Source organism: Trachemys scripta, chromosome 9 (genome assembly GCF_013100865.1).
Source record: "Trachemys scripta elegans isolate TJP31775 chromosome 9, CAS_Tse_1.0, whole genome shotgun sequence".
Taxonomy (NCBI): Eukaryota; Metazoa; Chordata; order Testudines; family Emydidae; genus Trachemys; species Trachemys scripta.
This window is the reverse complement of record NC_048306.1, coordinates 12,919,944-12,940,361: the sequence shown is the minus strand read 5'-3', so window position 1 is coordinate 12,940,361 and position 20,418 is coordinate 12,919,944. Positions and strand designations below refer to the sequence as shown.

Genomic DNA, 20,418 nt, shown 5'->3' with positions numbered 1-20,418 from the left:
TGGAAGCGCAACATATTAAAGCCAAAATAATGTTTTTTGCATTTGAACTCTACAACGGGTGAAGTTCAAATCAAGGAAATCAATAGGCCCAGGGCAGCTTCTGAGCTGGGCAAGCACACACCAATCCTGTCAGCTCTGCCTCAAGTTTATATGAACCAGACACGCTACAACTGGAAACTCATCTTTACCGGGGAGCCAGACTGAGATGTTGGCACAGCTGTGAAGAGGCTTGTTAACAGCTGCTGAAAGCCCAGGTCAGGGGAAGATCATTGGTTTGGGGGGTAGGGGATGTACATGTACATTGTGTTTGCAAAGTTCATTCTGATTTTTGGTGGTTTAGTTAAATTATTGCTATTTTCCTTGCGTTTCATATAAAACCTGCCCACCCCTCACTTCTGGGGAAGAGCCCCCCGTGACCATGAAGGTTTTTTAGGGGCTGTCAGGCAATTTTTTAACATTCCAAAACCCACATTGGGGCAGTGGCCACTGTATTGTATTTGAAAATAGGTTTTTATTTTTGCTTTAACCTATACACAAGTCAAGTGTATAACCTGGTCTACACTACAGAAGCTGCCTTATGTTGACCTAAGTCAGTGTACACACCTACAGCCTTGCTTCCGCCACTGTAAGTGCCCTACACCAACGCAACTCCACCAGAGGCATAAGTGGAGCCGTGAAATTGACAAGAAAGCCTGGCTCCCCAGCTGGGCTGACCCCCAGGCTCGCCGCTGGGAGCTCTGCTTCCCCCGGGGTCCCGGCTCCTCCGAGGCTCCCAGCTTGGAGCCCGGCTCCCCCCGCAGGCTCTCGATTCCCTGCTGGAAGCATGGCAGCCAACTGGACTGTGGGTGCAGATCTCCCTCCTAGAAGTGAGAAACCCCAGCTAGGAGCAGGAAGGCTGCCGGCAGGGATCTGCGTGGAGCTGAGAGCACTGGCTCTCAGCCCCACACACTGCCCCTCTTCCGTTGATGAAAGTGCTCCTGATGAGTGCACGTACCACTGACAGAAGGAGGGTAGGGTGGACATCAGCCACTGCCGTTATTACTAACTTAGGATGACTAAAGATTGTAGCGTGGACATGCCCTTGGTTTATTAATATCTTAGCAATGGCATAAGAAGCACATTAGATCACTTGGAAGCATAGATTGTTGATCTCATTAAGCTCACTTGAAGGCATCCAAACCTTCAACTTCTACGTTTTTCTTGCTATACACCGTTAATGTTTACTTGAGCCTTTTTGTTGCACCGTTGTAGATCTGCAACAACAAAGCAGGTTTTATAGCCATGCTGGAGTACAATCTTGTCAACTGCACATTCATAAATCAAATGTTCAGATAAAATTAGTATGTTTCAAACCCCATCCAGAGGCATTCAGCTCAGAGTGGCTAAGGTTGAATATGGAGTGTCCAAAGTGGAGATTGTACCTATTAAGCATTGTCCCTGTTCACATGACAGACTGGAAACAATATATAAATAAATACCTGAAATTCAGAATGCTAGGGACTAGAAATTTTCATTTGGTCCCTTTAGATAAAATAAAGAAATACCACCACTATGTAAGAATTTTATTGTCTGCCTGTAACAAGTAAAAGCACTTTTCTGATTTGAGGTAAAACCATTAGAAGTAGTCTACAAGGAGTATAAATGGCTTTAAAAAGCAACACAAAGCCCATAACTAGTTTTACATTAGCCTAGCCCCTCCCTACATGGTTCATATAATAATATTTTAGCAAGCTACCTGTGCAAACAACTGCCCTCTTTGTTTTAAGGCCTAGTGTTACAAAAAGACAAATGCCATCAAAGTGGTTCCCCGAGTATGGATTGAGAACAGTCATTCTGAACAAACACGGTCTCAGGTATTTTTACACAGTGCACTAGGTAGTGTTTACAAAAGCTGCGGCACCTCATGGAACACTTTCTATTTAAGAACAATTTTGCCTAGTTTAGGGAGTTTCCCTTTTTGTTTGGTGTAAGCAGCTACGCTCTGTCTGCTCCTCTGCCTAAAGTGTCCTGTCTAAGTTTTATAGAACATTGGGCTGTTCTGGCAAATAGCGTCATTAGCAACAAAGGATTTTGCAAGAGGTTTGAGCTCCCACGGAGCCGGTTTTCATTCAAAAATACACTGTAGCAGCAACACACATCAGGCTGCTCGTGATAAAAAAAACACAACACACATGGGCACCATGAAAAAACCAGCTAAAAAAACCCTACATAATACTTTGCCTTTCTATAGCACTTTCCACCACAGGATTTCTAAGAACTTTGCATGAAAGAACCGAGGCTCAATCCCCTGTGAAGTAGGTATCATCCTCCTTTTACCAATGGAGAAACTGGAGCACATAGAGTTAAAGTGACTTGGCTAAGCCTACAGAGCAAGTCTGACTCTAGATCTGTGCTTAAGCCACCAGACCACTATTAACCTTTCAGTGCAGGAATGTGCCTATTGTAGATTTGCAATGTTGTCTTGAAAGTTTACTGGCCTAGGTATAAAACCCACTTAACCACCCTTTACCATGGTATTAATGAAGAGTTAAAACATTACTTTTGCTTAAAATATATATATTACATACATACTGCAGGCAAGTGGGCAGGAGTTCTGCAAGGTCGGCCTATTGCAAACTCACATTCAATCTGGTTTAAAACCAACCAAGGTAAAAAAACATTTAACAAAAGTCAACAACAACAAAAAAAAGCGCCTCTCTTGTAGCAGAGGCTTAAGTGAATAGGTAACTTGAAACATATCCTGAAGGCCAATGAACTCAGGTCTGTTGGACTCAGAAGGGAAACAAGCTAAAAAAATCAAGGACCTATGCTGACTTGCTTAATTGAATCCAACAGCAGGATCTGACAGAGAGGGAACCATGGAGAACTACAGAGCACGCACAACATTCAAGCAAAAGTGTTTCGACAAGGAATGCATTCCATGAGGGATCAGTGGGTCATTAACTCCTTGAAATTTCCACTAACAATCTGAAATAGTTTTTCAGTGTCCTAACAGTATGTGGACCCTCCTCACTGGGCAAAGACATTCTCAATTCCCGTTTTTGGTATGCGACTTGGTTACTCAGTAAGGAAGAACCTGCTAAAAAACAAGCCTGGACGTGAGTTATGAGACAAAGTAACACGCTAAAAAACAATTCTAGAGCCAGCTCTACCCTAGAAACTTGCTGATACAGTAATGTCAGTTAGGGGTGCCGTGTTTTTTCAAATGACATTTCTATACCAGCAAAAGCATTAGTGTAGATGCAGTTGTACTGGCAATAAAGTGCTTTTGCTGGTATAACTTATTTTGTTCTGGGAACTGGGATGAACTGTACCTGCTTTAGCACTCTTTTGCTGGCATAAGCTGTGTCTACATTAGGAGGTTTGCCAATAAAAAAAAAAAATTTCATCTAGATTAAATTTTGGGATCAGTCCCTAGAATAGTTTTGCTAAGAGGAAACGGGAATGAACAGTAGTCATAGCTGAGTCATGCCCCTCTCTAGGTGGGAGGTCCAACTTATAATCAATACCAAAACTTTTGTAACATTTCAGATATGCTTTAGAGGTAAACATAACAAAAATCATTAATCCAGTTACGTGGCTGTCAATAAACATGGGGTGTGTCTTCGCTGCCACTGGGTGTATTTCTGTGCCAGGTAGACATATACATGGTAGCTTTGATCAAGCTCGCATGCTAAAATACCTTGACTGCCATGGCACGGACAGTGATTGAGGCTAGCTACTCAAATACGTACCTAGGATCTTGGATGGGGTTGTACTCGGATGGCTAGCCTGAGCCACTGTGGCCACACTACCTCTCTGAACAAAAAAGAGGATTTTTTTTATAAAAGCATTCATGTTCAGTGATTCCCCTATAGGCTTGTGGTAAATCTTTTTAAAATGTCAGTTTTATCTGCCATTAAAATTATTATTTATATAGCACCATAGATAGGTATGCTGCTTTATGGACATGGTCCCTGCCCCATAGAAATTAGAATCTAAAGCCCAGATCCTGCAAGCTCTTCCATTGAGTTCAGTGTAGAATAACTACTCATATATGTAAAGTTACTCTTATGCTTAAGTGTTTGCAGGATTGGGGCCTTAGCCATTAAATAAAAGATTTTTTGATTTCAACCTACTCTGATGGAAGAAAAACAGAAATAACTTCTTAGGACAAAGTTGCAGTTCACTTTTGCACTGTTCTGGTGCTTTTTGTCCTACAGAATGTTAGGTCATGCAGTTTTTATGGAAGAAATTTAATCTTGTTTATGTTACTGGTAAATTTAGATTAAGAATGGTTTTAAAAGCAATCCAATGCACAGCAAGTCTGTACCTTTTCTAACTACTGTTGATGTTACAACTTGTAAAACAGAACTGGAATGTTACAAAGGTCCCTTAAGATACAAAAATATTGTTCCTCACTGCATTCTCTAGTCTCTCTTTTGATCTTTAGCATCTTCTTTTTCTTCTTCATCTGAGTATACGGTGGGTTCCTCTCCTTCCTTCAGCAGTTTGCCAACGTAGTGATACTTAACTGTAAATTGAGAAAAAAAGCACAGAATACAGATCATTCCTTTACCTCGTGCAACCTAATGTTTTCACTAAAGCAGAGACAGTGGTTAACATAGCGTTAACATTAACACCAAGAATCAACAATTCTACATTTGTTTTGCCCATCGACAAAAGTGACTGACTTGCCCAACGATTACTACTGTCGTAACAGGTGGTATTTATGTGAGAAATGGGCAAAATAAATGCAAACCATACAATTCTCCTTTTGCAAAAACCAGGAGTGACAATGTAAAGGCATTCGTGGATACTTTTGTTACCCATGACGTTCTCAATTTCAAGGTCTCACGTTCAAAGGGAGCCAACTATAACAGTGAAGAAATGAAATCCCCACTTTAGGGGTGAGTGGGAAAGAACAACACTCTCCCCCAGTTACACTTGCCTATGCCAGTTCTGAAAGCTAGAATCCTGAGAATGTCAGGAGAACCTTGAAGGGTTTATATTTTCAGAGATTCATGGTGTGAACAGGCACTGGGAAACAGGAAAAATGTTCTTCCCGCCTTATTCCTGTTAGATATTTCCTTTTGAATCATTTTAAGTACTGTAGTAAGACATATGCATAAGGAGGAAGGTTATGAAGCACAGCTCTCCAGATCAGCAAAGCCTTTTGGCAAGTGAAGGGAAATCTCTTACTATGCTTCCTTCTATATTATAGTTTAAAATTATGTGAATTTAAAGGCAAATATTTGCATAATCTGCTAGAAGTTTGAGAACTACACTGCAGTTGTTAAAGTACTAACACTTCACTCCTGGACAGACTGATTTAAATGCTGTTTTTTGGTCACACATATGGTAGTGTAATACTGGTGTCTAGGACACACACATCATAAAACCACCATTCAACCTGACATGATTAATAGCTTTGTTCAAGACAGGCTGAGAGTCAAAATAGCAGCTGCGTCTACATGAGGAGGTTTTCCAAAATAGCAAATTAGGAGCGAAAAACTAAGAGCGTTATCTGGGGAAAACTTGGCTCTTCATGTTGGGCAACAAATTAAAAAACAAACAAACAAACAAAAACACACAACTTTTAATTCCCATTGCACAAAAAATAAATTTCTGTAACTGTTTCTAAAATATTGATTATTTATGACTAGGGGAAGTGATACTGTGGAAAAAGATCCTTGTCTACATTTGCTCCTACATTTTTTTTTTTTTTTTACTCCAATTAAAGGTTTTTACCCTAAGAGGATTATTTTCTTTTCAACCATTTCTTTTAAAAGGACTTAATTACATTTAGGCACACTGAATAGATTATTTTCACATGTACTCTTTAGAAAGCTCCTTGACAGAAACACAATATACACAACATACAACAGGAACATATGAAAGTTACAGACTTCTTCACAAGTTGATCATGATGAAAATGTCTTGTTTACGTCTGACCCCAGACTGACTGCTTAATGTAAAGTTTGTATAGTTTTCTGGTGTGAAGACCATGCTAACAATGAGCATGTCAGAAACCACAGCTGTGAAAGGACAAGTCACACTTAAAGTTGTCAGAACGTAGGTATCTTAAGACTTAAGGGTTATATGCCACATTCATTTGTAAGTACCGTTGTTATACCAGTGTAATAGTGGGAACACTGAATCAGTTGAAGTTCTAGACTAAAATTAAGTCTGACGTTCTTGTTTTAACACTGACCACCATGCAGCCAGACTGCTAGTAAAATGTAATGGTCATATTATCTAGACTAAGTGTATATGGAATTTCCATTACATGTTTCTTACTGAAATGCTTGTTATATAAATAACATTTACAGTCTGTTTTATGTAAATGGAGGGAAAAAAAATACACTTAGAGCTTTTCTGGTCTAGAAACCCAGGTTAAGTGTTGGTGCAGTTAATATTCTTCACCAGGAAGGTATTACTGTAGAGGATCGTTACAGAATAATCAAACTCCTGGGTATAAGAAGCTACCTGAGCAGTTTTCAACCTACAAAGTTTCAATTTTTTTTGTTTAAACAAAAACCTGGCTCACAGAGCAGCTATAGCTGGTATATTTACACTGGAAGCCTTTAAAACAAAGAGCTGCAAAACAAAACATAAGAATGGCCATACTGGATCAGACCAAAGGTCCATCTGGCCAAGTATCCTGTCTTCTGACAGTGGCCAGTGCCAGGTGCCCCAGAGGGAATGAACAGAACAGATAATAATCAAGTGACCCATTCCCTGTCACACATTCCCAGCTTCTGGCAAACAGAGGCTAGGGACACCATCCCTGCCCATCCTGACCTATAGCCATTGATGGACCTATTCTCCATGAACTTATCTAGTTCTTTTTTGAACCCTGTTATAGTCTCGACCTTCACATCATCATCATCTGGCAAAGGTGGACTGTGAATTGTATATAGAAATATCTCCTTTTGTTTTAAACCTGCTGCCAATTAATTTCATTTGGTGACCCCTAGTTCAAAACAGAAGAGAGAGTATTGCCCAGATTTTTTAGATTATTGTATATTTATATCTAAGCCTGAATAGACAAGAAAAGTGATAGCTGCTTTAAACTTATTTTGTTGGCAAAGTCTCCAGATGTGAGCAAACGGCAGCTTGTCTCCCCTAATTTTGGGACTGCCATTCCTGAATAATGCTGCATAGTTAATTTGACATATACAGAATTGATTAATTTCACTCAGTATTCAAAGGCGCTTAAATGATTTTTGAAAATGCAACATAGGCTTCTGAAAGTCACTTAGAAGCTCCTGAAAATTTTACTTCTCCGAATCTTGTTTTGTAAATGCTCAAATAAGAATAGGAGAAACAAGGAGTACCAAGTGGAAAACATCCAGTTTTCCAGAAGTAAGTTTCCTTAATTCTTCAGGATGTTAGAAAAACAGAATGCTCCCATACAATGCCAACTAAATTTAACTGCCTTACAGGAACACTCTCTATGTGCAACCAGGTTAATTAAGAAGTTAAAAGCAGTTTCATTCCCTGCCAATTTCCCCCCCCCCCTAGTTTTATAGTCACATTTTACTATTTGAAAAAGTGGTTTAATCTCTTCTCTTTCTCTGTAAAAAAACAAATCCAAACAAAAAGCTACCACCCAAATGGGGGAAAACTGACATTTTTTCTCTAATCTTTCAGTATTAGAAAACTTAACACAAAGGGTACAATATTTTCAAACAGAAGTTTGTTTGCAGCGTTGATTTCAGGATATTAGACAGACAAGATGGATGAGGTAGTATCTTCTATTGGATCAACTTCTGTTAGTGAGAGATCTTTTGAGCTTCTTCTTCAGGTGTGGGCCAGACCTTAAGAAGAAGGCCTCTTTGTAAGTTTTTGTCTTTCCCCATCAGAAGTTGGTGTAATAAACGATATTAACCTCACCCACCTTGTCTCAGACATTTGATATAGCCTATTGAATGTCATCCACCATTATACACAGAAACTAGCTACTTCACTGAGAGTTCATTTGAAATTGCTTACAAGTGAACTGTGATTCCCAGTCTCTCAGGGTCTCTTGCTGCGTAGCGTTGAGATCAGACAGGTCATCATATTCATCCTTCAGAGCCTCCTTATCCAGACAGAATGTGGCAAGACCTCTGGATGCATCCCGTCCAGCAAAAATTCCATATGGGCCCTCTTTAAAATAAAAATGTTGGGGTAATTATTACGTTGCTGTTTCTTTGAGGACCACGTACCAAGAACCAAATGATATGCTGATCCCCTGACTTGAACCTTATGTAGAAATCCCCAAATAAGATTTGTATTGTAAAATTTGTCCTATTTTGTAATATTGAGCCAGATATTTTCCAGTACATACACACCCCAAAATCCCCAAAAACAAGAAACACTACAAGAAAACAGAATCACTAAAGAAGATACTGAGCATGCTGGTACATCAGGAAGAGGAGACAAGTGCTGGTGTGCGGAGGGCATGGCAAAAGGGAGCGATGCACAAGGAGATGACAAGAAGCAAATGGCTTTCCTGGAGCAAGCCTAAGACATATGGGTGGCACCTGTAAAGACAGCTAACAGGAGTCAGTTATGTGGGAAGAGGAAAGGAGAAAGGATTCAGAAGTCTGAGGAGATGGAGTACCAGGCAAGGGTATGGCTTTCTGATAAATCCTTCTGGCTTAGAGAGTTGACCCATGAAAGAAGAAGGACCTGAAAGGTGATTAGTTGGCTTGAGATATGGAGGAGAATCTTGACTGATACTACTCCAAGGATAGCGATCAGGCTGGACTTGAGTGCCTATAAAGATAAAATTTACACAAAATGCATGTAATGCACATTTTATAATAATCCCAAGGGACTGATGTGTAGATGTCACAGTGGGTCAGAAGTATCTTATCAAGAGGGAGTGCTGGTAAACTTCATCAATCATTAACTTATTTGCAATAGTAAGCAGAATGTTTTATCTGTACAAAAGTAACAGAAAATTTGGGATAGCACATGTTCCAAGGATACATTAATGCCTCTTAAGAGAGCTGAAACACCAAAATCTGTTACTTGAGAGGCTGTGCCCACCTGAACTTGGGAGAAGAAGCCTTTTCAGAGTTTCAATAAATGGAATCACTTTCCTTTTCATACAGAGACCCAATTTCATGACTACATTAATAAATTAGACATGATATATAGCCTCATGTTCTGAGATGTAACTCATGAGTAGGTTTTTTTAAAGCTCTATGCTGATAGAGAACCACACACCCAAATCAATCATGTATATTACCTGACTATTCTAGAACTTAAAACCTTACTCATCTTTACGCACACACACGCACCTATGGGGCCTGGATTATCTTTGCATGGGTCTGAACAGCACAAGTGGGGCTGTAATTTTGACTGGGAACAACTATCATAAAAATAACTGTGTTACTATATTATAAATATTAAATAATGTAACGGTTTCCATTAAAAGTGAATGTAATGATGAAATCAACAAAAGATTTCATGAGCTTCCATTTATGGCTTTACAAAGAAATCTTGTGCCAGGTGAACAAAACTGCCTGCCCCATCAGTATCATCATTTAAAGAGTTCTGTAAATGTGCATGGAGCTTGACAAAAAAAGATCAAAATGAAGTGAAAGGGGCAGATATACGCTGAGTGTACACAATTAAAAGGCTTGGTTCTGTACTCTGATGATACAAGTAAACCTATAGGAGGAGCCCTGAGTATGCCAATTAGTTTAGGTGAGTAGGAGTTACAGGACTGGCTCCCAACTTTATGATCTCATTATTATTACTTAGTTGTAGTGGTATCACCTCCCATTAGGCATAAGTTCACCAATTTTAAAGACAACCCTAACCCAGAGCCGCTCAGAAGCAAAAGTGTTTTTCAAATAGGAAACTAGAGAGATTAAGCATTAATAAAGAATATTTCCCCCCCATGTGTTGTGCAGGGAATACAGTTCTAAATTGATAGCTGCCCAAATTCCAGCAGACAGCATATATTGCAAAGCCCTGTGGTGGGATACTTTCCCCCTTAGAGACCACCACTGCCTTTTATTTTGGCCTCTGTGGGCCCCCATATTGGTAGTTTTGCCTTGTTATCTAGGAGTCTCCTGTGCTCTGGAAAGAGGCACTGATTGTTGTGTAACCTACTACACCCACGGAGATTGCAGAGCAAGGCAGCGATTTGGGTTGTGTTCAGTCAGGCCTTGGGAGTTGGGTGAGGAGCTGGGCTTCTAAACTGCAGACAGAGCACAGATGGGCCTCTCTCCCCCCCAATTCAGTGCTCCCAGTATAATCCTCTCCACAGACCAGATCTGCCAGTTACACAGGGAAACAACAAACAAGCAGCAGAGGGAGGGAGGAAGGGTTGGGGAGCTCTGCTAGGGAGATGAGAACATACTGTGAGAGACAGAGCCCAACACTGCAACCAGATCCAAGGCCTCTCCCCCACACTGCTCCCCAGAGCCTCTCCTCACCCCCACTGCACCTCCACCTCTCCTCCACTGCACCCCTCTCCCCCACACTACACACGAGCACCACCCCTGGTCCCCACTGTACCCCAGCTCATCCCCCCCACACCCTCCCCCCCACACTACACCCCAGCTCGTCCCCCTCGTCCCCACTGCACCCCAGCTCATCCCCCTCATCCCCACTGCACCCCAGCTCGTCCCCACTGCACCCCGGCTCGTCCCCTGGTCCCCACTGCACCCTCCCCCTCACACTACACCCCAGCACCTTCCCGGTCCCCACTGCACCCCAGCTCATCCCCCTCATCCCCACCGCACCCCAGCTCGTCCCCACTGCACCCTCCCCCTCACACTACACCCCAGCACCTTCCCGGTCCCCACAGCACCCCAGCTCGTCCTCCCCACAGCACACCCCAACACTGCCCTGATCCTCACACCCCCACAGCACCTCCCCCTCATCCCCGCTACACCCAGCGCCTCCCCGCACTGCCCCCCAGCCACGCACCGGGCCCGTAGAACTTCCTGGCGCGGCTCACGTCGAAGACTTTGCCGTTGATGGCCATGAGGATGCGCGGGTCCTGCACCCCGTCGTAGGGCCGCAGCTGCGCCAGGGTGAAGTCGCGGCGCTTGAGCTTGGGCGGCGGCGGCGGCTCGGCGTCGGGCTGGCGCGGGGGCCGCTCGCCGCGCAGGATCTGGTAGAGCAGGAAGAGGCAGAGGCCCAGCAGGCTCAGGTTGAGCGGCGAGCTCAGGATCTCCAGCAGGAGCCCGCCGCTCTCCGCCTCCGCCGCCGCCTCGTCCTCCTGGGCCATGGGCTCGGCTGGTTCCGCGGCGCGCCGGGCTGCCTCTGAGCGGCCAGCGGGGACGGGGACGGGGACGGGGAGGAGCAGCCAGCAGCGCCCGCCCAGCCCCGCCAGGAAGGAGGGACCTGGGGCTTCACGCCCAGGCGGCCCGCCGGGGCTTCAGCGAGCTCGCCCGGGGGCCCCGAGCCCAGCCAGGCCCGAGGGAGCCCCTGCTGCCGGTGTGCGCCGAGCCTGGGCTCGAGTCATAACAGCCGGGCTTTGGCGCGCTCCTCTCGGCCACCCAGCCAGAGCAGATGGCCTGATTTTACAGGGAGAGGCCTGATAGTGGGGCTTTGTCTTATATAGGCGCCTATTCCCCGGCTAGCTGCTCACCCTATGGCCAACCACAGGGCCTAGGGTTACCATACATCCTCTTTTTCCCGGACATGTCCGGCTTTTCGGCACTCAAACCCCTGTCCGGGGGGAATTGCCAAAAAGTCGAACATGTCCGGGAAAATGGCGGCTCTGCTCCTCCCCTGACTCTTCGGCTCTGTTTAAGAGCTGAGCTGCCCGAGTGCTACGGGCTTCGGGCAGCCCCCATGCCTCCGGACCCTACGCCACCGGAGCCGGGAGGGGAAGTGCCTGGCTGGGGGCGCAGGGTCTGGAGGCATAGGGGCTGCCCGAAGCCCAAGCGCTACCGGCTTCACGGTTTGCCGGGCAGCCTCCAGACCCTGCGCCCCCAGCTGGGCGCTTCCCCTCCCGGGCTCCAGCTGCGCTGGGGAAGCGCCGGCCGGGGGCGCAGGGTCTGGGGGCTGCCCGGCAAACCGTGAAGCCGGTAGCGCTCAGGCAGCCCTTTCCACATGGCTAGGAGTGGGAGGGAGGAGGGGGTGGAGTTAGGGCGGGGAAGGGCGGAGTTGGGGCAGGACTGGGGTGGGGAAATGGGCGGGGTCAGGGCCTGTGGAGGGTCCTCTTTTTTTATTTGTTAGATATGGTAACCCTAACAGGGCCAAATGCCACCCTGGGCGGCTGAGCAATGCGGGCTCCTGATTTCTTCGTGCCCCTTCCCCCCGCAGTGGGCTGCTCTGTGGTAGGGTGACCAGATTTCCCGATTTTATAGGGACAGTCCTGATATTTGGGGCTATTTCTTAAAAGGCACCTATTACACACACACACACAGGGCCGTCTGTAGACAGTATGGTGCCCTACTCAGCCCCAGGCCTCCGTGGGGCGGTGGGGCTGTGCCCAAGATCTGTGGAGGGAAGGAGCAGGCTTGGGGGGCAGAGGGGAACCAGCACTAGCCGGCAGAGTGGGTTGGGGCCAGGTCACTCCACTTCCCGCCACCCAGTGAGTGCAGCGCAAGCCTGACCCCTGCTGCAGTCCCCCAAGTTGTAGCTCATGGGAAGGGGTGGAGCAGGGGTGGGAAGGGGTGGAGCAGGGCAGATCAGGGCCAGGGGCTATGGGGAAGGGGTGGAGTGGGCACAGGGCAGGAGTGGGGACAGCTTTCCTGGCTGGATTGGGCTGGCTGCTGGAGCAGCACTAGGGTGACCAGATGTCCTGATTTTATAGGGATGGTCCGATTTTTGGGTCTTTTTCTTATATGGTCTCCTCTTACCTCCCACCCCCTGCCCCGATTTTTCACATTTGCTGTCTGGTTATCCTAAGCAGCACGGAGCTGCATAGGGCACCAGGAAATTTGGTGCCCCAAATTTCCTGGTGCCCTACGCAGCTGCGTACTTTGCATATGGGTAAAGACGGCCCTGCACACACGCACCCTCTGTCCTGATTTTTCACACTTGCTATCTGGTCATCCTACTCTGTAGTCACCTGTTTCTCTCATCTTGTTCTGGGCTTGTCAAGTTTTGGGACAGGGACTGTCCTTTTATTTGGTGTACTGCACAATGGGGTCCTCCTCGGCCAGGACTGCGGCTCTAGGTGCTACTGCAATGTAAGTAATTACACACAAAAAACTATCTTAAGGTTACAAAGCCAAGCCCTCAGAGAATGCCAGACTTAAGGTTGTCATTGGGCTACTCAGTAGTAAAGTTAAGCATACACGTAAGTGTTTGCAGGATCAGAGTTTACAATCTTTGCTACAAGATGATTTTTATTCATTTTATCTTTTTTCATGTTACTGTCCTTAGTCAACCGATCCATTATTTTTCTTGCTAGTTTCTTCAGTCCTCCCCCTCCTCCCTGGTTTTTCCACAATATTCTTGCAGAGGACAACAATCCCTTCAACACATTCAAAACTTGGGATGTGCCTCTTATATTTTATTGGCGGATACTAAAATAATATGTCCCATATTATTTTAGTATCCGCCAATAAAACATTAGAGGCACATCCCAAATTGTATATATAGTTAATTAGGACATTTGCAATCAAAGGAACTTTCATGTGTGAGGGTAGTTCAAAACATTGTGTTGCACTTTACCATACACTAAAGTGTAATTATCTCCAATAACTGTACCATACTTTTTAAAAGATGTGTTATAATTGCCCCACCACAATGCTATTCATGTCATATCATCTCTTAGAAAGGGATCACTTCACATGTTGAGGTTTATTTTGCTCTTAGCAATGATGGGAAAGAGAAGCAGGAAGAGGGCTGAGACTGGGCCTAGACTAGAGGCATTTTCTAGCTACATTGCCAAAAATGAACACTAGATGGTGCTGTGAGCACACGAATGTTTTCTGCATAGCTCATGCTGTATTTTAGAACATCATCTTAGTCTCTAACCATAATGAATAAATTAGATTTCATAGATGCTCACAATGAGGGTTTCATCCGAGAGCCCTGTAATATGATTTAGCAGCCAGCAAATTGCAATTACCTTACAAAACAATACAAAATATCTGCTCATTCTTTTCAAATTGATTTGGTGAAGTGGAAAGGCACTTTGAATGTCTGCTGTTGTGCACACTGAAATACAGAAATGTGACCTTACATACAGAATAACCACAAGTGGAGCATGGCTTGTTTTATTACAACCCATCATGAAGCCCAATAGCTAGTCTATTAGTAAGACTCAGACATTCTTTCTATACATTTCCTAGCATTTATCTGATAGAAGAGCTTTTTTCCACTGGCTTAAGTTTGGGCATGTGCATTTTTGATCATCTGCTTGAAAAATTAATGATCTGAATAGTATTTACTAAAGAGAATCCAAATACAGCTGCATACCCGCTTCTATGTGGGGTTGGTCTCATGTGTTCACTCTTTGGCTATATGAGGGAACAATGCACAAGTGATAGTTCTGGGAGTGCATTTTACAAGATGTTTAGCAACAGAGAACTAGCCTCATACTAGGGGGTCTAATCTTGGAATTCCTTATTCAGTTCTGATTGCAATAGGACTTTGGACTAAGTAAGGACTTCAAGATGGGGCCCAGTGAGGCTAACACAGAAAGGCTCCTGATGTTACCAGTTCTGATTCTTTAAAATTGTGTGCTCTTTCCTTCTGTGGTATTCCATCTATTTCTACTTATGACAGTGTTCTTAAGAAGGAAGTATGGAGTCTAGACAGTGATTGTGCGCTACTAACTACCTATGTCACCAGAGAACTGAGGGAGGGGAAAAAAAGTACCTACCACGGGGCTTGAATTTTCATCTCCTAACACCTGGTGGTGTATTTTAATACCTATGCTAAATAGGTGTAAAATGCTACCAGATCAGGGTGGTAACGTTACATTCTCTCTTTGCACACTGAGTAGCACCACACAAGGTGCAAAGAAGTGAAAAATCAGGCTGGCTGAAGTATGAAACTTGGTCATATACTCTACAGAGGAACTTGGTTTGAGTTAATAGTGATCAGACAGTTGTATGCATCAAATCTTACCATACTTTCCAAAAGCCAATTACCATTGGTGACAATGTATTTGCTTTTCCTTATGCTGATCGCTGCGGCATTTAGTTAAAAGTTGGGATGGGAAGTAGTTGGTTTGATTTTCTTTATAATTTTCAATGGTAGGAAAGAACAAGCATGCCCCTAGAAATTTTGCACAGCTTAACTACAAAAGGATCTCTCAAAACTGGGTGACTGGACAACAAAATGGCAGATGAAATTCCATGTTGATAAATGCAAAGTAGTGCACATTGGAAAACATAATCCCAACTATACATATAAAATGATGGGGTCTAAATTGGCTGATACCATGCAAGAAAGAGATCTTGGAGTCATTGTGGATAGTTCGCTGGAAACATCCACTCAATGTGCAGCGGCAGTCAAAAAAGCTAATAGAATGTTGGGAATCATTAAGATAAGGATAGATAATAAGACAACATATCATATTGCCGCTATATAAATCCATGGTACGCCCACATCTTGAATACTGCGTGCAGGTGTGGTCGCCCCATCTCAAAAAAAGATATATTGGAATTGGAAAAGGTTCTGAAAAGAGCAACAAAAATGAGTGGGTGAAACTAAGGTCAAGGCAAACTAAGGAGGCCTGAGTAAGATTCCCAACTCTGCCACTGGTTTGCTGGATGACTTTGGGCAAGTCTCCTGGTACCTCAGTTTCCCCTCCGGTGTAGAAAACCTGCAGCACTTAAGTCCCATTTAAACGCTATTTCAAAGTCTTAAGTGGTGGATTATCTCTGTGTTGGCCCACTGCAGAGGGATCAGTGTCATCCCATATTCTTGGACCCCTCCCAACTGTTTATTGTGCAGCAACGTCCTCTGTCTTTCTCTCTCTATTGAGCTACTAATTCAAATGAACTCGATGGTGAACTATGTGCCTCAGTGTTCACCAGGGAGAAGGGAATGTGATGGTGATTGGTGCCAGAAAGAGCGATCTCTCCCAAAGTGAAGAATACGATATACCGCTGGCTATCAGGATGTCATCAGTACTGGAGACTGATTAATCAGAACATCTGCAGCCTAAGAAAGCTCCAGATGGAACTCATTACAGAATTCTGGAAAACGTGTCAGAGATAGGGGGCAGACCGGTTAGCTGGAGCAGCTTGACAATGTGCTATTGAATTTCCTTTCAAAGGAACATACTGGTGGAAGCTTGCTACTCAAACAGTTTCCTTACTGCAGTTATCAGTCATGCTGCCAGATCGGCTGCTTCTGAATTGGTCCTGCCAAATAGGTCCCTTTGTCCATCACTGTGACAGGAAAGCTGCCGAGCTGGTACCAACTACAATAAGGAGTTTTTTAGGACCAGGTCAGTGACTTTTAGGTAAGCACTGGAGATCCAGATATGAATTTCAGATACGGGTTCTTTCCTTTGGAGGCAGCAGATGCCAGAAGCATTTTGCAGGAGATACTTCTGGAAGGCTCAGCATGGGGCAGGGAGGGGGGAAAAGGAATACATACAATCTATGTCTGCTTCCTAGCCCCAACATCCCCAGTATTCCATGAGAACATTCACAGTGATGTTAGGGGAGTAAATAAAATCCCTGGTCTTCCTATGAAGTACTCCTGGGATTTGATTGGATTTGAGATGCACCAGGAAGGTTTTCCTGAAAGTGGAAAGTAATTGGAAAACTCTACATGAAAGAGACCGAACTAATGCACACACCTTGCATCTGAAGAAGTGAGGTTCTTACCCACGAAAGCTTATGCTCCCAGTACTTTTGTTAGTCTCAAAGGTGCCACAGGACCCTCTGTTGCTTTTTATAGATTCAGACTAACACGGCTACCCCTCTGACACCTAAATAAGATACTGTTGCAGATGGTGTGAAATGCTAACAATTCAATTCCATTAGTGCTGTGTTGGGGGGCAGGGAAGAGACTACACAATGCATTTAAATGTGTTATGGGTTGTACTCTTCAGAAGGACCAATTCCTACTGATGTGAAAGTTACTTACCTGGTCCTAAAATCTCATAATGCAGTTGCTGTCTGTACTAGTGCCATTATGCCTCCCCCCCTAAAGGAGGCATTATATCGGAACCCTCAATTTTGTATGCATCCCTACCATTATATTAATCTGCCCCAGGAGTGAAAGAGGATAAAGAGAAGAAAAAGAAAGTAGGATAGAGGAGTTGTCTTTACACAAACTTGAACCAGTTTAGTTGAACTGATGTAACAGTGTAGAGACTCCTATTTCAGATAGGAGTGACTTGTTTCTGTTTAGCTAACATCTGTTCCTAATCTAATTAAGATAAAGCAAAATAAGCCACTCTTAACCAAATAAGTGTGCCTTTTGCATTGGTTTAACCAGCTCAGTTTAAAATAACTTCTAGTTAACCGAGTAGCTCTGTGTGTAGACAAGTCCAGATATCATCATAGAGAAGACAGAACGATAGCCAGGTTGAAAGCCAAAAGGAGAAGGCGGCAGTGGCAGCCGGAGGGGGAAAGCAAGAGCAGAAAGAGACATGTGGAAGGCATATCTTTCACTCTCGTCTCCTAAATCATCTCAATGTCTAGTTCAATGAAATAAAACCCCGTTTTGATTTGACACTTTTCTAGGTGCAAGCCAAATTCTTGTCTCATTCCACAAGTGGTTCTTTTTATCATCAGCTTTCTGATTTTATCCATCATTTTAAGGCAGTTAGCTCATGTTTGGTTTTGACACAAGGTTAAACTGCTAAGTAGTGGTCTGGGAGTTAGTTTTCAATGCACATCAAGAGAAGAATCCGGTACTCTCCCATTCCTGTTCACTTACAGCTGCTCTAGTTATAGCACATCCTCACAGGGAAATTCTTTCAGATCCTTAAGGTCATCATCATTCATTTCTGGTAGGCTGCATGGGAAATGCTACAGAAGTTATAAATATGTAGGAGAAACCTTCCTCCATGCCCCAAATCCTCAGTACTTCAAAATATACAAAGCTTATAATTAAAAAAGGCAGCCAAGCTTAATAGTTACCAGAGGAGTCTGGAGGTTGGGGGAGGTGGTGAACAGGGGAAGAATGAGACCAAAGAAATCAAAAAGAAGCTACCATCAGCTAACCACAAACATAACATCATAACTTTGTCAGGTGAGAAAAAACTTTTGTTCCTACTGAATACTTACTGGCCAGGTTTTCTTCTGAAGCCAGCAGGGGAGCTCTCAAGGAACCAATATTGGAACCCGAGGGCTGTTCTAAATTGCCAGCTGGGAATAGCCATAGTGAGTATGTTCTAGCTGCTCCCCACCTGCATTGCCATGAGAAGGAGGCATAGAAGCAGCTATGTTAGTACTACACCTGCTGGGGAATCCACTCCTTTTGTGCTGCCTGAGAGGGGCTGATGGAGCAGAGACTTGGCAATATTCAGATGTATTAATTATAGTTTAAAATGTTTTTGGAGCAACGTATTTTCTTTTCCAATGCTTTGGTTTTGCTTTATGTTAGGGGCACTGTATCTTGGGAAATTCTTGCTCCACTGATGTACTCAAATATGTACTCCTAACTCTACCCTGAACCCCAACAAAGCACAGCAATTCTAAACACAATCAGAGAGCCTGTCTTCATGTACAGTGCTACCATGGTGCAGCTGTAGCACATTAGTGAAGACGGATACTATGCTGATGGAAGATCTTCTCCCATCAGGTGGGCATAGTTAATCCACCTCCCTGAGAGGCAGTAGCTGGGTCGAGGGGAGAGCATCTCCCCTCGACACAGCACTATCTACATGGGGGGTTAGGTCAATATAACTATGTAGCTTGGGGGGCTGGATTTTTGTTATACCAGTATAGGTCTGTAGTGTTGGATTTTAAAGCACTTAGAAAAACCATCTGTTAAAAAGTAAGCTCTTCTCAAACTTACCTCTAATAGTGCTACTACAGTAACAGATTAAACCAAATTAAAACAAATCAACCCTCTGGAAAGTCTAGCCTGAAAAAGAGAGAAAATGAGCTCACATCACACTAAAATACCAAGCCATCAACATTTACAACAGGGCCCAAAGAGCACAGATGCAGTTGATGTGGCCAAGTTATTCCATATAAAAACACTTGTGGGTTCAGGCCTTTAATTTCAAGTTCCTTGCTAGAGTTCTTCTAAATACTGTAGTTATTGTACCACATGGTGAAACAGTACATATAAGAATCAAGATCTCAAGTTTATATTATCCCAAGGACACACATGCTCTAGGGGAGGCGACAAACACAGGAAAAGTTATTAAAAGAGGGAGGTTACTGTACATTTGCAAAGTGAAGAATTCAGAAAGAACCACTACCCAGGACCTTTGCTTAAGATCCCAAGCAACACTGACTTCCATGGAGAGTGTAGGGCTTTTGGACAGATGTTTAAAATCAAGTTTCTGGGTAAAGGTGAAAGATCCCATGGCACTGTTGGTCAGAGGGCTTTTCCTTGTATACTTAGCCAAAATTGCAACCCCCCCCCCCCCCGCTGTTGTACATTGTTTTTGGGCTCCAGTTGTCCACCAGTTTCCTAACTGCCACCCCAGAAGTGGATGCATTTCAATTGCAGGTATCTATATATCAAAATTCATGGGAGACATTCTGGATGACATGCACTATAGACATGAAATTATTGCATGCTTCCAAGGAGCTCACAGCTTATTGCTTGAGAGGACTTTCCCCACCACTTCTTAAGATGTGTTCTTTCAAGACTAATCAACACCCATCTGGCTGCAAGTCCCGCTCAAAGCAAGCAAACCCGTATAACCCAGGTCTCAGAGGTACCTGGGGTGGGATTCCTGTTCGCTTTTCTCACCTCACTGGCAGTTTTGCAGGGGAGTCAGGTTCTAGTGGTCAGATCAGTGGCCTGGGAATCAGGACTCCTGGATTTTAGCTCCTCCAACCTCCCATCACTCACGGTGTCCCTGCGACAGTCATTCACCTCTCTGTGCTCCAGTGTTACCCCATCGGTAAAAGGGGGGAAATAATAAATACCCCAGGGGCTACCCAGAGCCCCTGCCCAGGGGCTGCTGCTGGGGAGAAGGGAGGATTCCGAGCCAGGGGCTGGAGCTATCAGGGAGCGGAAGCAAGGCTGGGGTGGAGCGCAGGGCTGCAGGCAATGGGGGGGACGGACGGAATCGGGCCTCTCAGAACTTGACTCCATCCGGAGCTGGGAGCCACCTTGGGGAAGCGCCCGGCTCTGCACATGGGCCTGTGCGGGGATCTTCCCAGCAGCAGTCCGCTCTCCAGACGCTGCCCCGCCCGCTAGGCTGGGGAGGCCACTGGGCGGCGACTGGCCGCTCCGGCGGCGCGGAGCGCACGGAGCCCCGGCAGAGGGAAGCGCAGGACGCGCCTGGGGTCCCCGCCTGTGAGTAGGGGCTTTGGGTCCCAGCGGGCGGCGGGGGGCTGCCCGGGCTGCCAAGCCCCCTGCGGGGCA

General features: G+C 44.6%; 2 protein-coding genes and 1 long non-coding RNA gene across 3 annotated transcripts in view; 1 reads left to right on the top strand and 2 right to left on the bottom strand.

Annotated features, from left to right (window-relative positions):
• Positions 1 to 1,547: 1,547 nt before the first annotated feature.
• PGRMC1 (progesterone receptor membrane component 1) lies at positions 1,548 to 11,297 on the bottom strand. The gene is made up of 3 exons (XM_034781087.1): positions 10,918 to 11,297; positions 7,978 to 8,133; positions 1,548 to 4,513 (listed from the first exon to the last, which is right to left on the bottom strand). Exons 1-3 carry the CDS (start codon positions 11,219 to 11,221, stop codon positions 4,410 to 4,412), a joined length of 564 nt encoding a protein of 187 aa, XP_034636978.1. The 5' UTR covers positions 11,222 to 11,297; the 3' UTR covers positions 1,548 to 4,409.
• Positions 11,298 to 15,538: 4,241 nt separating this feature from the next.
• Positions 15,539 to 20,111, bottom strand: LOC117882455. Its single transcript, XR_004647016.1, has 4 exons — positions 19,798 to 20,111; positions 18,886 to 18,954; positions 16,847 to 18,274; positions 15,539 to 16,714 (listed from the first exon to the last, which is right to left on the bottom strand). It is a non-coding gene; the product is annotated as an uncharacterized LOC117882455 (long non-coding RNA).
• KIAA1210 (KIAA1210 ortholog) overlaps positions 20,111 to 20,418 on the top strand; it is a 94,900-nt gene continuing 94,592 nt past the window's right edge. The window contains exon 1 of the mRNA XM_034780694.1: positions 20,111 to 20,349. The gene's annotated coding sequence lies outside the window, so the exon portion shown is untranslated. The remainder of the gene's footprint in view (positions 20,350 to 20,418) is intronic.